The sequence below is a fragment of the Oncorhynchus keta genome, chromosome 21, assembly GCF_023373465.1.
Source record: "Oncorhynchus keta strain PuntledgeMale-10-30-2019 chromosome 21, Oket_V2, whole genome shotgun sequence".
Lineage (NCBI taxonomy): Eukaryota > Metazoa > Chordata > Actinopteri > Salmoniformes > Salmonidae > Oncorhynchus > Oncorhynchus keta.
The window spans coordinates 36139674-36158099 of NC_068441.1; the positions used below are offsets into that span (position 1 = coordinate 36139674).

At 40.9% G+C, this 18426-nt stretch overlaps 1 protein-coding gene and 1 pseudogene across 1 annotated transcript; one reads left to right on the plus strand and one right to left on the minus strand.

Moving 5' to 3' along the window:
- Positions 1-6323, plus strand: part of LOC118381181 (cryptochrome-1-like) — a 34144-nt pseudogene extending 27821 nt beyond the window's left edge.
- Positions 6324-7587: 1264 nt separating this feature from the next.
- Positions 7588-10950, minus strand: LOC118400509 (transmembrane protein 263-like). The gene is made up of 3 exons (XM_035797442.2): positions 10601-10950; positions 9669-9753; positions 7588-9149 (listed from the first exon to the last, which is right to left on the minus strand). The coding sequence occupies exons 1-3, from the start codon at positions 10607-10609 to the stop codon at positions 8842-8844; spliced, it is 402 nt and encodes a 133-aa protein (XP_035653335.1). The 5' UTR covers positions 10610-10950; the 3' UTR covers positions 7588-8841.
- Between the last annotated feature and the right edge of the window lie 7476 nt (positions 10951-18426).

Consider the following 18426-nt stretch of genomic DNA (forward strand, 5'->3'; position numbering starts at 1 on the left):
ATATGTCAGACTAGACACGGTATATCATGTCAGACTAGACACGGTATATCATGTCATACTAGACACGGTATATCATGTCATACTAGACACGGTATATCATGTCATACTAGACACGGTATATCATGTCATACTAGACACGGTATATCATGTCAGACTAGACACGGTATATCATGTCAGACTAGACACGGTATATCATGTCAGACTAGACACGGTATATCATCATACTAGACACGGTATATCATGACTAGACACGGTATATCATGTCAGACTAGACACGGTATATCATGTCAGACTAGACACGGTATATCATGGCAGACTAGACACGGTATATCATGGCAGACTAGACACGGTATATCATCATGGTATATCAGACTAGACACGGTATATCATGGCAGACTAGACACGGTATATCATGGCAGACTAGACACGGTATATCATGGCAGACTAGACACGGTATATCATGGCAGACGGTATATCATCATGGCACACGGTATATCATGTCAGACTAGACACGGTATATCATGTCAGACTAGACACGGTATATCATGTCAGACTAGACACGGTATATCATGTCAGACTAGACACGGTATATCATGTCAGACTAGACACGGTATATCATGTCAGACTAGACACGGTATATCATGTCAGACTAGACACGGTATATCATGTCAGACTAGACACGGTATATCATGTCATACTAGACACGGTATATCATGTCATACTAGACACGGTATATCATGTCATACTAGACACGGTATATCATGTCAGACTAGACACGGTATATCATGGCAGACTAGACACGGTATATCATGGCAGACTAGACACGGTATATCATGGCAGACTAGACACGGTATATCATGGCAGACTAGACACGGTATATCATGGCAGACTAGACACGGTATATCATGGCAGACTAGACACGGTATATCATGGCAGACTAGACACGGTATATCATGGCAGACTAGACACGGTATATCATGGCAGACTAGACACGGTATATCATGGCAGACTAGACACGGTATATCATGGCAGACTAGACACGGTATATCATGGCAGACTAGACACGGTATATCATGGCAGACTAGACACGGTATATCATGGCAGACTAGACACGGTATATCATGGCAGACTAGACACGGTATATCATGGCATACTAGACACGGTATATCATGGCAGACTAGACACGGTATATCATGGCAGACTAGACACGGTATATCATGTCATACTAGACACGGTATATCATGGCAGACTAGACACGGTATATCATGTCAGACTAGACACGGTATATCATGTCAGACTAGACACGGCAAATATATCATAGCCTTCCCATCATTCTCCAACTTCAAATCCAAGATGGCAGCATGTCAAGTCGTTTGTCTGTGACTAGTACATTTTATCCTATCGACCTCAACACCCAATCTACTCACACGCGCAAACACTCACATTCAGACTCATACATAAACGCTGTCTCTCTCTCCCCTTACCTTCGTTGGCCTCTAATTTTTTGTTATTTTTGTCAGAGAAAATGACAGTTTTCGTGGTATTACTTTGTGCACTGACTTTACTGAACTCTGGAGAAAACGAACATTGTCGCTGGGTGAGTACATCTGACAATGTGCTCTCCCGTCCATTGGACATTTTGTCTACAGGAACTCGCTCCTTTTCACTCTGTCCACTCGTCCAAGTGCCGATGTATTTGTGGCATGATGTGAACAGTACGAATTTGTGTCACTACCAAAGTCTAATGGTTTTAAATGACTGTTTTGTATTGTCTGGAAACTCACTTCTAGAATTTGCTCTCTTAAAAAAGAGAAGCCGTGCAAGGTTATTAAACAGGTGCCAAGTTATTCTTCTTTTGTTGATATCAGGTAACGTGCAACCTAACCCTGGCCCTGATATGCAATGTCTCCAAACCCCCTCTGATTTTAAATCTAGATCGGGTTTTGGCATGTTTCACTTAAATGTATGCAGCCTGTTGTCAAAAATTAAATCAACTGATGCTGATGTAATTGTGTTTTCTGAAACCTGGCTCAGCAAGTCTGTTTTTGATAAGGATATTTGTATAAGTGGTTACAATGTTTATCGCACTGATCGGGTTAAGAAAGGTGGGGGTGTGGCTATATATGTCAAATCTAAATTCCATGTAAGTGTGGCAAAGTCTGAAACTATTTGTAAACAGTTGGAATTTCATGCTTTGAATATTGAGGTTTGAAAGGGTCTCTCTATAACTGTGATTGGCTGTTAAAGACCCCCCTCTGCTCTCTGTGATGCATTTTCTTCTCTGATGCACCTTATGTCTAAACTTCTTTATAGTGAAATGATATTGATTGGTGATCGCAACTGGTGTTGGTTAAAGCCGGAGTCTGATGATTTAAAAATGTATTGTAATTCTATGAATCTTACCCAGTTGATTAACTCACCCACTCGCCCAAATCTCAAATGTCCAGATAAATCTACCTTGATTGATTTGATATTGAGAAATGTTCCACATTAATATTCTGCGGTTGGTGTTTTTTGTAATGATTTAAGTGACCATTGTGCTGTTGTTGCTGGTAGAAATACTAAGGTTCCTAAGACAAACCCACATTTTATTCATAAGAGAAATTTGAAGTGTTTTAATGAGCAGGCTTTCTTTCATGATTTGTTTTATTTTGACTGGAGCGAGATTGAGCTTATTCCTGATGTGGAAACTGCATGGAAATTCTTTCATGATGGTTTTTCACAAATAGTAAACAAACATGCCCCATTCTGCAGGTTCAGGGTTAAAGGGCGGGATAATCCATGGTTTTCTTCTGAGCTGTCTTGTATTATTCACGATCGTAATCTAGCCTGGGCTAAAGCAAGGAAATCATGTTCTGATGCTGATTGGCTTATTTGTAGGCAGTTATGAAACAAGTGTTATTTTCTTCTCAGGAAGGCCAAGTCTGAATATTTTATGTCTGTTACCACTGATAACCTGAATGACCCTAGAAAGTTTTGGAAGGCTATTAAGTCTATGTCTGGTGACAGTAATGTTAATGAATTACCGTCATGTGTTTTGAAGGACTCTGTTGCTGTATATGACAACTGAAATTCTGAATTGTTTCAATGAGCACTTTGTATAATCTGGTAGGCTGTTTGATTCAGTGTCCTCTGTCTCTACAAACCTGTGTGGATGAACCAGTGAGAGCTGGTCAAACTTTTAGCTTTTTGCCATTCTCAGTGCAGGTGGTACATAAAGCCCTGAAATCCTTAGATCAGAGAAAGCCTGCAGGTCCTGATCTTTTGGATCCCTGATTTTTAAATCTGGCAGCTGATTTCATAGCTGAACCACTTACATTTCTGTTCATCTAACCCTGGAATGTAATGAAATTCCAAAGATCTGGAAATCAGCATTTTCTCCTACCACTTATAAAAGGGGGAGATCCAACTCTTTTAAATAATTATAGGCCAATCTCAAAGCTGTCACCCCTGGTGAAAATACTTGAAACCCTTGTAAGGGAACAGCTAAAATAGTTTTTATTTACTAACTCTATTTTATCAATGTACCAATCGGGCTTCAGGAAGAAGCATAGCACAATTACAGCAGCCATGAAGGTTTTAAATTATATCACTGAAGCCATTGACAAAAAACAGCACTGTCTCACTTTTTATTGATCTCTCTTAGGCTTTTGATACAGTTGATCATGCTGTACTAAGGCAGAGATTGTCGAGTGTAGGTCTTTCGTAGTTAGCATGCAGTTGCATGGTTTGCTATCTGTCTGATAGAACTCAGTGCACTCAATTTGATGGGCTTATGTCTGTTAAATTGTCTGTCTTGAATGGTGTGCCCCAAGGCTCTGTACTTGGTCCTCTCTTATTCACTATTTATATAAATGATTTAGACAAAAATGTCCAAAATGCACAACTTCATTTTTATGCTGTTGATAATGTTATTTACAGAACATGCAAACGGTTTTTATACTGTTCAACATACCTTGTGTCAATTGAAGCTTATCCTCAATACTGACAACTAAACTAATGGTGTTTTCTAATGCAAGAAATAGACCTCTGAACCTTTCACCTATTACTACCTGTCAGGGCAAGGAGATTGAGGTTGTAACCTCATATAAATATCTTGGAATTTTAATTGACGACGGCCTCTCTTTTAAATTGCATATTCAACAACTTACAAAAAAATTGAGGCTGAAATTGGGATTTTATTTTAGGAATAAGGCCTGTTTTTCTTTTGAAGCCAGAAGAAGGCTAGTATCAGCTACATTTATGCCTTTACTAGACTATGGGGATATTTTATATATGAATGCTTCCGCTCAGTGTTTGAGATCAATTGACACTCTTTACCATGGCACTTTGAGATTTATTTTAAACTGCAAAACCCTTACACACCACTGCACTTTGTATACCAGGGTTGGCTGGCCTTCTCTTGTCACTCCACTTGTAGGCTCAGTATCTGGTATACATTTATTTACAAAGCCATTTTGGGTTTACTACCTTTTTATTCGTGCATTTTTATTGTTCAGAAATGTGGTGGGTACTCTCTTCGTTCGCTGGACTTTATCCTGCTAACTGTTCCAAATGTCCGAACTGAATTTGTTAAAAGGGCTTTTATTTACTCTGCGCCATCGTCTTGGAACACCTTACAAAATACTTTTAAAGTGGAAGAACTTTTGAGGTTGATTCCTGACCAGTCAATGTTTTTAATTTGCTGTTTTATACTCTTGTGAATTCAATGGTTTTTACTAGATTACTTGTAGTTTTTCATGTTGTCTGTCTGTAATGACTTGGTGCTGCCTATCTTGGCCAGGGCGCTCTTGAAAAAGAGATTTTAATCTCAATGAGCCCTTCCTGATTAAATAAAGGTTAAAAAAATAAATCAAATATCATATCAGACTAGACACGGGATATCATATCAGACTAGACACGTTATATCATATCAAACTAGAGACAGTATATCAGACTAGACACAACAGTCACTTACAGTATTATGTTGAGGAGGAAATTCTTATGTCTATTTCTGTTTTTCTCTTTGTCACTGCAGGCTGTGGAATGGCGCACACAGAACAGGCCCAATCCTCCAATCAGGAACTCTGTCGGACAGGATGTGCCCATGACTTTGCTGTGCCTTAGTATCCAGGTTATCTGGTCCAGGGCCAGGCCGGGTGCAGGTCTAGGAAGAGGAGACTGGAGTTGGAACAGGAAGTGGTCGGAGACAACGACTCTCTGTCTTACGCCTTCAAGTTGCAGCGACACAAACAGGTAAGTCAGGGGTGAATGTGTGTGTTAACATAGACTGTAGAAAACAAAATGTAATGTACCTGGGGGGATCCATAAGTTACAAAAAAAATCGGAATATTCATGTTTCTGAGTTCATGAAGTTAATCATTTAGCAGACGCTCTTATCCAGAGAGACTTAGTTTGTGCATTCATCTTAAAATAGCTAGGTGGAACAACCACACATCACAGTCATGTTAAGTACATTTTTCCTCAGTAATGTAGCTATCAGCAAAGTGTGAGCTAGCAGGGGGAAAAGTCCAGGCTTTTTTATTTTTTATTTTACACTCAGTTTATCAATGATTCTGCATTGTGATACTGGAAACCCATCTGGTATTTACTTAGTAAAGCATAATAATAATGTGTCCTTTGTTCTGTGTTTCAGAAGAGTAGGGGTCAGCAGGATAAGAGGATGGCTGTGTCTTCATAAGCTGTTGCCGTCATAATGGATATTATTATACATACTGTACATAGATGTTTAAATAAATATTTTACATTTTTGTATCAAGGAAAAGCCTCTGTTCCTGTATGAGATGTGACATGAAAGTCCCTGAGTCTTAGTTTTCAGATTTGTGATCTCAAAAATGTATTATTTAAATTTGAAAAAATGTTGACATCTAATTTTTGGAGCCCAAGGTTAGGACTCTAAATTCCTCACATAGGTTGAACATAACTGATGATGTAAATGTCAGTAAGACTGTAGCTTTACTTCTGTACTGTATGTGTGAAACAGCCTGAAGACAAACTCCATCTGGAATTATTCTGACAGAGCAGACAGACGAATAATATAACCATTTCACAGGAGACCTGATATTTAGATCTGGATCACCCATTACCTTTCGTGTTTACCTTTGACCTCTAACCCTGAGAATCACAGCAAGTGGATTGGTCAAATCAAACCAGCTGCTCTCTGTAGCGAAAGTGTGTGTTATAGCATATGGCTGTCCATGTTACTTCATTTCTGCTAAAATGGAGGGTGAAGAATGAATGCTATTCTGGGTAGTGCCAGTGCCAAGATGAGGTCAGTGGTACTTCTATTGGTAGACCAGTGTCCTATACTAGACAGTATTAGACACAGCAGTAATGATCCATTTATCCAGCAGTCCAACCGTTGAAAAACCTTAGATTCACCAGATTCTGAAATATGTATTACCATTACATTCCTTTATACTGTTTTCCAGTGTAATGTCAACTCGCTCAAATGTAATATCAGTGACCAGCAGGCAGGACGTCAATCTCCAGTTTGAAAATGCTAGTGTATGTTATGGTGTCTGGTATCATGCAGCTTATGTTTCCATAAATAACAGTATGTTGCTTTTGTACATGTTTTCTTCCCTCTGGCACTTTGTATGGCTGCTTTTGTTTTTGCAGAATTCCCAAAATAGCCTTCAGATATGTTCAAATAATGTATATACAGTAAACCTCTCTCTGCTTGTCTATGTAGACTATTCTATTTCAACTGAAATTAAATGGTGGAAACAACTCTATACACGACTTTTCAATTTGTTTCCATCTTGTCCAATTTCAAAGGGTATTTTAATTTCTGTTTAGGAATTTGCAACATTTGATTAATTATTTCGTAAGAGATACTGGTAATAAAAGTTTTCAATCATTTAGCTGGGGCACTCATTCTCATCTGCTCCTGTGTTTGGAAATAGTTGACTTGAGACCATCTTGGTTCCAGACTGACACCAAGGATATGGAGCAGGCAAGCATCTGTAAACATCCCTCCCTGAGACAATATACAAGACACCATTGGTTTATCAGCAACCTGTTGAAAAAGACGATTTGTCATTTAGCACATCTCCTTTTGGTACTTGTAGAACAGTAAAAATAACTGTCAGGAGAGGATTCTATATCTTGTCTGGCTGGTTGCCAGTTAGTTTGAGGTATAGACTAGTCAACCTGTTATCTTGTCCATAGTGATGTAGTGCTGGGTCATGCAGCAACAGTCTGGCACCCAGGCTAATAATAGGACTCCATATTGACCCGAACACTCAGACCCTTGAGGATCAGCAACACTCAGCCTTTCAACATGGCAACATAGACATGACACAAACAAGAGTATGCCATTAGAGAAATGCAGTTCCCAATGGACTACCCTCATCTAGTGGTGGTACCAAAGACCGTGGATAAATGATGTCCTACTCAGGCAGTTAACCATCGAACAAAACTGGTCTGTTTAACAGGGTGGCTCTCCCATAGACACCAATGCAATAGCAGCTGGGTCTGGTCTGCTTAGTTCATTGACCAATAATTTAGCAAAGGAACAGATCTGGGCAGCCTTTGACTTGAAACCACAAGGTACATCACGTTGTGAATAAGACAGAGGCAAAGTTAAACTTCCCTATGACACTTTAATACTATGTCAGAAAGTAAACAAGTCATTCACATCAGTATTCTCTATTAGCAACAGCCCAGTCATGGCAGAATGCAGACAAACAAACCCAAAATGTTGCATTTCCATAGAAATGTTCACAAACAAAGGGCCAAAACAGACAGGCAGTAGAGAAACTATCCTTTCATCAATAAATATATATATTTTTTTATATAAAATTGATGACATTTCCAGTTCATATATGAATCAATTGAAAAAACGAAGGTCCAAGTTATCATAAATGCCACCACCGCAAACTAACAGGGCCCTTGTCTCTCTCGGAATCATACCACCTCCAACTCTTATTTTGTAAATACTATCAAACTCTTTTCAGAAGTCCCAAACAGCTATATCTTCAACACATGTTCACTGTAGCATTTTGAAACGAGAAATGTTCTGTTAGGACAGCTCTCACAAAAGATCAAACAAAAATACCAGCACATCATAAACCAGGCTTTAGTTGGTTGGAGAAGAACCCAGCTTAGCATGTCTGTCTCGAACTCCTAGACAATGTCTTAAGGCTTCAGGGGCCCATGTTGTATTAGATGACGAGCCCTTGTACACATTGCACAGCAAAATTGTGTTGAGGGCAAGCGGAGGGGGGTAAGGACAGCAGAAAAAGGGGACGTATGTGACCCCCTGCCCTGAATAACAAGAATCTCCCTCAACACCAGCTACGTTTCCATCCAATTGGCGACAGATTTTGATGCGAATATTCAAATAAAGAAAACACGCGTTTCCCACCAAACATACTTGTTGCAGATAAGTTAGTGTGTGATGACGTAGTGCACACAAAATGTACTTTTCCCTTGAAGTTCTCATGTACCAATAAAAATCTCAAGTTCAATGTTGTCTCATTTTCAACTACCTATAGTTGCGTTAAATAGCAAATTACCAAAACTACCTGTTTCCATCACAGCTGTCGTGATTTTAAAATGTTTATACGATATGACTTAACTTGCATAAAAACATGGTTACAGACTAAGAGAACAGAACAAAAAAAGGGGAAAAGGGGAGGCTACAGAAGGCACTACTGTACAAGTTCCCTAAGTACAACATAGTGAATGTGCTGTACAAACTAACAGAAGAAAAATGTCCATTGAACTTTGAAAACACGGTGACTAGCTTTGTCTCAACTCATCACATCCTCTTATGGCTCAGTCGGGGGGGGGGGGAGCAATGCATTGTGTGTTGTGTCCATCATCTCCTCCTCCTCACTCTGCCTTGTCCTTAGTCTTGGATCTGAACGGAACTTTGCTGGCTACAGTGGAACCCACCGATGACACGCCCCCAGCAACCGATGACACGCCCACAGCAACCCCTTTCACCAGGCCGACGCCCATTGAGGGGACAGAGGTGACTGCTGATTTGGTGTACTCCAGACTCTTCCCACCCAGCCAGGCGACTCCTCCTACCGTGGCGCCCACCATTGTTTTACTGGCGCTGAACAGGCCACCGCCGACCCGCCAGATCATGCCTGGCTGGGCCACGGGGTGCTCCTTCCCTTCATCCTTTCCCTCATCTAGAAGAAAGACATAGCGTTTAGAAAGACCACACACAAAAAAAAACACCTCAGTAGAGTTAAAGAAAGAGACAGACCATTTTTATGAGACTGACAATTACCAGAGTGTGAGAGACCAGACAGAAAACAGGTTGTGCTTGGATAGACACTCAAGAGGCTGCTTTTTTAGAAATAGGCTTATACCTACACACATTGAATCATATTGTTAAACAATAGTAACATGTCAATACTTTGAGGTATTCTACATAATGCACTTACTAAGAAATCTTTCCACAAGATGGTTGTACTGCGTGTCAGTCTCTTACCCTTCCTCTTGCACAAACAAACATATTCCCTTGATACATCTCTCAAGTTGCTTAAAGAGCAACAGCCAACCCTTCACCCTGAATTGCACCATATCCCAGATGATTAAAGGGTCCCTCGACAAACTGGCACTTTAAAAATGCCCACCAAGGGTGATGCAGCAGAGAAAGATTGGCAATGCAGAGTGCACTGTTGATGTGTTCTGTGCCTAGTTACCTGATGTGGGGTCATTTTCAGTGGGCTCCAGTTCTTCTCCAATAAGACAACCTTCAGGCTGGGGCTCTGGGGTGGCATTCACCTTCTGACACAGGAAAAAAAGATATATATATATAAAATAATAATTGATACACGTAGTATATTATTTTATATCTTAGAAGTTGTTAAACCACCACTAGCCCTATAAGCAATAGGCAAAGTCAAAAGAGTATTATCAAACTCACTTGGAAATACATTTCTCAATAGAAATAAGTGCACATTGTCTGATCCAGAATGTTCGCTGCCACGTTGGGGGTGCGTTCAGGCTTTACCCTGTAGGCCTACTGAGCAGCCATGAAAAACGTTCTACGTGCATAATACGTAGGTTAAGTAACGCCATATTAGAAAGGCTATAATTGAGGCTTCCTTGCGCAAAACGTTCAATTTGACGGGGCCCGTCAAGCAAACAATGTTCAAAACCTGTGCTTGTTGATCTTAAAAGTTAATGCTCTTGTTGTAAAACAATAGGCTATAACCCTTGGCTGTTTCGTGTAGATGAATGCCCCTTTGTTAATCAAAAGAGAAATAAAGAGAGCCAAGGCTACAGGTTTTTAAAAACAAGGCTCTTAAAAAAGGTCTCCCCGCAGTGAAAGCTCTTCTCTGTTTGGAATACGTATGCTGCGCTGAGTGAATAACACTCACGAAAAGTGGATAGCGAACAGCAAAACGTTAATCATATTCGTTTTTACTATATTTAGTTTTAGTTTTTTAACATGTTGTGTAAAACTACTAGCTGTGCATCACTCTGGATCTAATCAATTCGGTTAGGCATTTCGTTCGTACGCAATGGTTTATCATACCCCAATCTATATGCAGTATCACTTTACTTGTCGAAACACATAGGAATGCATTGTGAAAATGAAATCGATATAATAGGCCAAACAAATCGTTACCTTCACCATGTTTCCAGTACTTTCCGATGGCCGCTTGCAGAAGAGAATGCTAAGTCTTCAAAAAAAAACGCACCTGAGACAAAGAATAACTGGTGCGCTCGTTTGTCTCCTTGAGAAATACTATCGCAATGTTCCGCCTCTGAGTTCTTACTTTTGTTAAAAAATATATATTAAACGCTGCTCTTTACGAATAACGCCTTGCCCTCTATTTCAACGCATGTATAATCGTACTTGTGAGGCTTCAAACTTTTCCTAAAAAAAAAAGTATACGGTTTATCTTGTTGGTTCTGCCGACGTGGCGCCTCAACTCCTGCGCTCGTTTGCTCCGGATCTCCGGATCTTGCGTCACCTAAAACGGGCTGCGGCCTGTTTCTCTTCATGAGTGCTACACTACTTACGTGTACTACATGGACTACACATTTACTTTTTCAGTACTACATGGACTACATATTTACTTTTTCAGGCTTCACTTAAAGAGAAAATGACAAACTGTTATGTAAAATGGATGAATTTTCATTGACCCTTTGGACTATAGCTATCAAAAAAATCACGACATGGCTTATAATTCATAAGAATCAGTACATGTTTTATATTTTGGTAATACATTCATTCAACTAAATAACAACAGGTGAGTAGTATATAGTAATATATAACGTTTGTTTATTCAGCATTTGTCCATGTTTAGATAAGATATGTTACACCATACCAACAATATAATAACTCTATATGGACCCTTATCACATAAATCCTGTGTTTCAGAGAAGGAAATATATTGTGCTCATCATTAGGTAACAGCATCCTAATTCATAAATACATGTCATGGCAACCCCTGGTTCAAGAGCTCTATCTGTCCCAGTCAGTGGATGAAGGGGAGGACCATCCTCCTCAGTGAAGTTCATACAAATAAAAATAGTAAAACATAACTTTTTTATCATTTTTAGATAAAACTATACTAAATATAATCACGTCACCAAATAATTGATTAGAACACACTATTTTGCAATGAAGGTCTATAGTAGCCATAATAACACTGTAGTGTAGCACCATGGTGTAGCTGGAGGACAACTAGCTTCCGTCCTCCTCTGGGTACATTGACTTCAATATAAAACGTAATAAGCTCATGGTTCTCACCCACTTCCATAGACTTACACAGTAATTATGACAACTTCCGGAGGACGTCCTCATACCTATCAGAGCTTTTGCAGCATGAACTGACATGTTGTCCACACAATCAAAGGATCAGAGAATACATCTAGTACTGAAGCTACAGCTAGCTAGCACTGCAGTGCATAAAAAGTGGTGAGTAGTTCACTCAAAGAGAGAGAAAGACAATAGTTGAGATTACATCGTTTTTTTTCTCCAGCTTCACTTACTGAGCTAGCAAATGCAGCTAGCTAGTTTAGCCTACTGAAACACCCTGCTCAAACAGAAGAATGCTGTGTTAGATAGCTGGCTATGACTATCCAACACAACACTGGAACTCTTCCAAGTCAAAGTAAGCTTTTGGTTTAACTAATGTATTGCCACCGGGGCCATTGCTAAACTGCTTACTGACTGCACACTGTAACCTTACTGCATTATTGTAGCAGGTTTAATAACATGTTAGTTCTATAAGCTATGTTGACTATGATGTTACTTTAACTAATATGGTGACAACGATTTAGGCTGTGTGTTGCAGTTATTATATGGTTTGGCTTGGGAAGTGTTTTTTGCCTGGTCATACAGCTGATGTGTTGTGCATTGAAGTCCAAAAGCGAGGGAAAAGGTGAGAAAAGGAGAGCGCATAGATGCGAAAAGGAATACAACGTGGCTGCTATGAAAGTGAATTGTGATCAGGGGGTGTATTCATTCCGCCAATTCTGTTGAAAAACATTTATCTTGCTTGCAACTGTTGGACTAATAATTACACCCTATATCAGCTAGATGCAGGCAAGAGTGTGCAAGGTGGTATTGAATGTGTCACTGTCTGTCACCTACATTTTTTCTCTTGACCTGTGTGCACCTACAATTGACGTCGGAAGTTTACATACACTCAGGTTGGAGTCATTAAAACTCGTTTTTCAACCACTCCACACATTTCTTCTAAACAAACTGTAGTTTTGGCAAGTCGGTTGGGACATCTACATCTAAGTCATTTTCCCAACAATTGTTTACAGACAGATTATTTCACTTATAATTCACTTTATCACAATTCCAGTGGGTCAGAAGTTTACATACATTAAGTTGACTGTGCCTTTAAACAGCTTGGAAAATTCCAGAAAATGATGTCATGGCTTTAGAAGCTTCTGATAGGTTTATTGACATCATTTGGGTCAATTGGAGGTGTACCTGTGGATGTATTTCAAGGTCTACCTTCAAACTCAGTGCCTCTTTGCTTGACATCATGGGAAAATCAAAATAAATCAGCTAAGTCCTCAGAATTGTTTTTTTAGACCTCCACAAGTCTGGTTCATCCTTGGGAGCAATTTCCAAATGCCTAAAGGTACCATGTTTATCTGTACAAACAATAGTACGCAAGTATAAACACCATGGGACCACGCAGCCGTCATACCGCTCAGGAAGGAGACACGTTCTGTCTCCTAGAGATGAACGTACTTTGGTGTGAAAAGTGCAAATCAATCCCAGAACAACAGGAAAGGACCTCGTGAAGATGCTAGAGGAAACAGGTACAAAAGTATCTTTATCCACAGTAAAACAAGTCCTATATCGACATAACCTGAAAGGCAAGGAAGAAGCCACTGCTCCAAAACCACCATAAAAAAAAAAGCCAGACTACGGTTTTCAACTGCATATGGGGACAAAGATCATACTTTTGGAAATATTCCTCTGGTCTGATGAAACAAAAATATAACTGTTTTACCATAATGACCATTGTTATGTTTGGAGGGAAAGGGGGTAGGCTTTCAAGCCGAAGAACACCATCCCAACTGTGAAGCACAGGGGTGCTTCGACTGTAAGAGGGACTGGTGCACCTCACAAAATAGATGGCATCATGAGGAAGGGAAATTATGTGGATATATTGAAGCAACATTTCAAGACATCAGTCAGGAAATTGAAGCTTGGTCGCAAATGGCTCTTCCAAATGGACAATGACTGCAAGCATACTTACAAAGTTGTGGCAAAATGGCTTAAGCACAACAAAGTCAAGGTATTGGAGTGGCAATCACAAAGGCCTGACCTCAATCCTATAGAAAATGTGTGGGCAGAACTGAAAAAGTGTGTGGGAGCAAGGAGGCCTACAAACCTGACTCAGTTACACCAGCTCTGTCAGGGGGAATGGGCCAAAATTCACCCAACCTATTGTGGGAAGCTTGTGGAAGACTACCTGAATAGTTTGACCCAAGTTTAACAATGTAAAGGCAGTGCTACCAAATACTAATTGAGTGTATGTATACTTCTGACCCACTGGGAATGTGATGAAAGAAATACAAGCTGAAATAAATCATTCTCTCTACTATTATTCTGACATTTCACATTCTTAAAATAAAGTGGTGATCCTAACTGACCTAAGACAAGGAATTTGTACTAGGATTAAATGTCAGGAATTGTGAAAAACTGAGTGTAAATGTATTTGGTTACGGTGTATGTAAACTTCCCACTTCAACTGTACGTTGTAAACTTTCATGAATTGGCTAGGTTGTAGCAACCTCATGGTGGGTATAGGGAAAATTTGAGTATCATGTAATAGCTTTAAAATTGTCCTCCCTCATTTTAAACAGCACTGACCGCCACTGGTCCCAGTTAAAAATCTCTCCAAATGCATTCTAGAAGTATCTGAACTGGGCCACTGGTGTTCCAGAACTATCTCACCCTCCATCTCAGTGGGTGGTCTGGATACCTCCCCAGGTGGTGACCTGCTTTTCAAATAAGACACGGGTGTCATGATCCATGTGTTGACCCTCATTTATTGACACACATGACTGACTCAGTGTAGTCTATTTGGTCTCAACCCGTTCGTCAAAGCTGTAACACAAGCAAATTACTAGGTTAGTCTGATCTAATAATAAGTAATGATATATACCATTTAGCAGATGCTTTCATACAAAGTGACTAAGTTAGGTGTGCATACATTTTACGTTTGACTCAAACCCACTCACTACCCTGGCGTTACAAGCGCTATGCTCTACCAACTGAGCTACATTTTCGCTTTACCCCCGTTTTTTTGCGGGGTGGTACTATCTTTGTTCCTCTAACTTTCTCACTCATCATTATTTAAGATTCATTCATGATTATCCATAATTATGGTAGCAGCCACATGAATGTAGAAGTGTCAGAAAAACCTTCTTTTCATATTTCCAATAAAAGTGTTTCCAAAATGACACAATAAATTGTTCACCATGCAGTTCCGATTGAGCAAAACATCATCCAAAACAAGCTGAAAATGCATCCAACAAGCTTCTAGTCACAAATACTAACCTTTTAACTACTTTAAAATGGATCCTGAGAGACGCAGGCCCGGGTTTGATCCCGAGCTGTATCACAACTGGCCGTGATCGGGAGTCCCATATGGATGTGCACAATTGGCCCAGCGTCGTCTGGGTTAGGGGAGGGTTTGGCTGGGGTAGGCCATTATTGTAAATAATAATTTGTTCTTAACTGACTTTCTTAGTTAAATTAAGGTTAAATAAAAAATATATAATAATAATCATAATAATAATACACTATAAGTGAATTTGCCCCCCCCCCCCTCTCAAAAAAAAAAACGTAGTCAAATGGATACATAAAGTGCTTCATTTCTAAACGGTAAAACAGATATTTATGAAAATACCCTCAAATAACGTTAACGTAGTCAATATGCACAGAGTTCTCAAAGTGAGTCATAGCATCAGGAAGCACTGTGTTCGTCATGAAGGAAGTGAGTGTTGGTTGCCATGCCAACGGTGATGGTGGCGAGGTTCTTTGAAACAGACAGCCACCTGGCGCACTGCCGGCCTAGAGAATAACATCTCTCTGTTCCTGAATGGTCTCCTGTGATGGCAGTGCCATACAGACTGTACTGAAGAAGAATGTGTCTCTTCCAATAATAGATGTGAAGGCTGGCTGTCACACCTGCAGCATACTTATCTCTGTCAAGTCCTAGATTTAAGCCCCTTGGCTCTCTACCTTACAGAGGCCTGTGAAAAGCAGGTGAAGTACAACAGTTGAATGAACATTTCTGCGATGTTTACCCCTCGGCTTCAGAGCCAGCCTTCCACCACGATGAGATAAAATGCAACAAAACAAGTGCACATGAAATTCAATGCATTCCAACAGTCTGTGCACACACACAGTCTAACTGTATCCCAGTCTTTTAACCTAAGACTACTGCAAAGGCTTGAGAATACACTCCAACAGGAAACTTTTCATCTCCCCTGGAAAGGATTACAGCAGGTATTGGAGGAAAGCAACCACACCACAGTTGATGCTTCTTCCTACCAGAGATGGTCTTACATTTTAGTCATCAGAGAGACTTACGGGAGCAATTAGGTTTAAGTGCCTTTCATCGACAGATCATCGACTCACCTAGTCGGCTCGGGAATTCAAACCAGCGACCTTATGGTTACTGGCCCAACACGCTTAACCACTAGGCTACCTGCCGCCCCATCCTGAAGACTTACTGCTAGGAACAAGACTACTCTGTATGGAAAAGCTGGCCACTGCTCTCAGATCAGATGTTGAAGGTGGGGGAAGAGGCTATCCATGTTTTTACGGATATTTCTTTAGGGGGCATGATCTCAATTTCTAGGGCAAGGTTTATGTTTTTAGGGATGTGGTTGGTCACATGACCTCTTCGGCCACGTGGATCCAGTTTGCACGGTCTGGTATTGCGTTTGCGATCGTTGGTGTCAGGGTTCAACAACTTGGCTCCACTGTCTCTCTTTAGGGTCTGTGTGTCATCCGAAACGTACGGGCCAGAAGATGCATGTGTACTGGTGGAAGAAGGCACTGGCAGACAACCAAATCCAGTTCCGTGCATTTATACTGTAGTCTGCATCCAACAGGTGCTCCTCAAACACTTGACACACACAGAGGGCACAGGGAGATGCAGAGAGAAGCACAGTCAGCTACTGTAGCACACCAACAACTGGAGACACCTTGTAAAGTGACTGATTTTAGAGCCAGCAGTCATGCTGCCCCCCTTCTCCTCATTTTTGGTACCTTCATGACCTCCTCCCAGCTGATCCACAGGTCTCCCTCTCCTCCATCCCTCCCTCCCTCCCTCCCTCCCCATCCTTCCCTGCCTCCATGCCCTCCTCCCAGCTGATTCACAGGTCTCCTCTGGTGAGGAAGCAGGCCACAGCGTGTCTGGCCAGTTGGTGGATCCATCCTTCCTGCCTCAACTGGGTCATGATGGCGTCGAATCCAAGGGAAGCTTGTCTTTGCTTGAGAGAGGGAGACGGGGATAAGGATACGTCTGAATGTTAATTTATCTAAATTAGTGCTTCGTTTAGTGCAGGGATGGGCAACTGCGGACCAATAATATATAGTGCTTTCAGAAAGTATTCCGACCCCTTAACTTTTTACGCATTTTGTTACGTTGTTACAGCCTTATTCGAAAATCGCTTAAGTCGTTTTTCCCCTCAATCTACACATAATACCCCATAATGTCAAAGCAAAAACAGGTTTTGAGAAATGTTTGCTAATTTACAAAAAATTAACTGAAATATTACATTTTACATAAGTATTCAGACGCTTTAGTCAGTACTTTGTTAAAGCACCTTTGGCAGCGATTACAGCATTGAATCTTCTTGGGTATTTGGGGAGTTTCTCCCATTCTTCTCTGCAGATCTTCTGAAACTCTGCAGGTTGGATGGGGAGCGTTTCTGCACAACTATTTTCAGGTTTTTCCAGAGATGTTCGATCGGGTTCAAGTCTGGGCTCTGGCTGGTCCACTCAAGGACATTCAGAGACTTGTCCCGAAGCCACTCCTGCTTTGTCTTGGCTGTGTGCTGAGGGTTGTTGTCCTGTTGGAAGGTGGAACTTCGCCCCAGTCTGAGGTCCTGAACACTCTGGAGCAGGTTTTCATCAAGAATCTCTCTATACTTTGCTCCGTTCATCTTTCCCTCGATCCTGACTAGTCTCCCAGTCTCTGCCGCTGAAAAACATCCCCACAGCATGATTCTGCCACCACCATGCTTCACCGTAGGGATGGTGCCAGGTTTCCTCCAGACGTGACACTTGGCATTCAGGCCAAAGTGTTCAATCTTGGTTTCATCAGACCAGAGAATCTTGTTTCTCACGGTCTGAGTGTCCTTTAGGTGCCTTTTGGCAAACTCCAAGCAGGCTGTCATGTGACTTTTACTGAGGAGTGGCTTCCGTCTGGCCACTCTACCATAAAGGCCTGATTGGTGGAGTCCTACAGAGGTGGTTGTCCTTCTGGAAGGTTCTCCCATCTCCACAGAGGAACTCTAGAGCGCTGTCAGAGTGACCATTGGGTTCTTGGTCAATGCCCTTCTCCCCGATTGCTCAGTTTGGCCAGCCAGCCAGCTCTTGGAAGAGTCTTGGTGGTTCCAAACATCTTCAATTTAAGAATGATGGAGGCCACTGTGTTCTTGGGGACCTTCAATGCTGAAGAAATGTCTTGGTACCCTTCCCCAGATCTGTGCCTCGAAACAATCCTATCTCGGAGCTCTACTGACAATCCCTAAAACCTCATGGCTTGGTTCTTGCTCTGACATACACTGTCAACTGTGGGACCTTATATCGACAGGTGTGCGCCTTTCCAAATCATGTCCAATCAATCAATTGAATTTACCACAGGTGGACTCCAATGAAGTTGTAGAAACATCTTAATGATGATCAATGGAAACAGGATGAAAAGGGTCTGAATAATTATGTAAATAAAG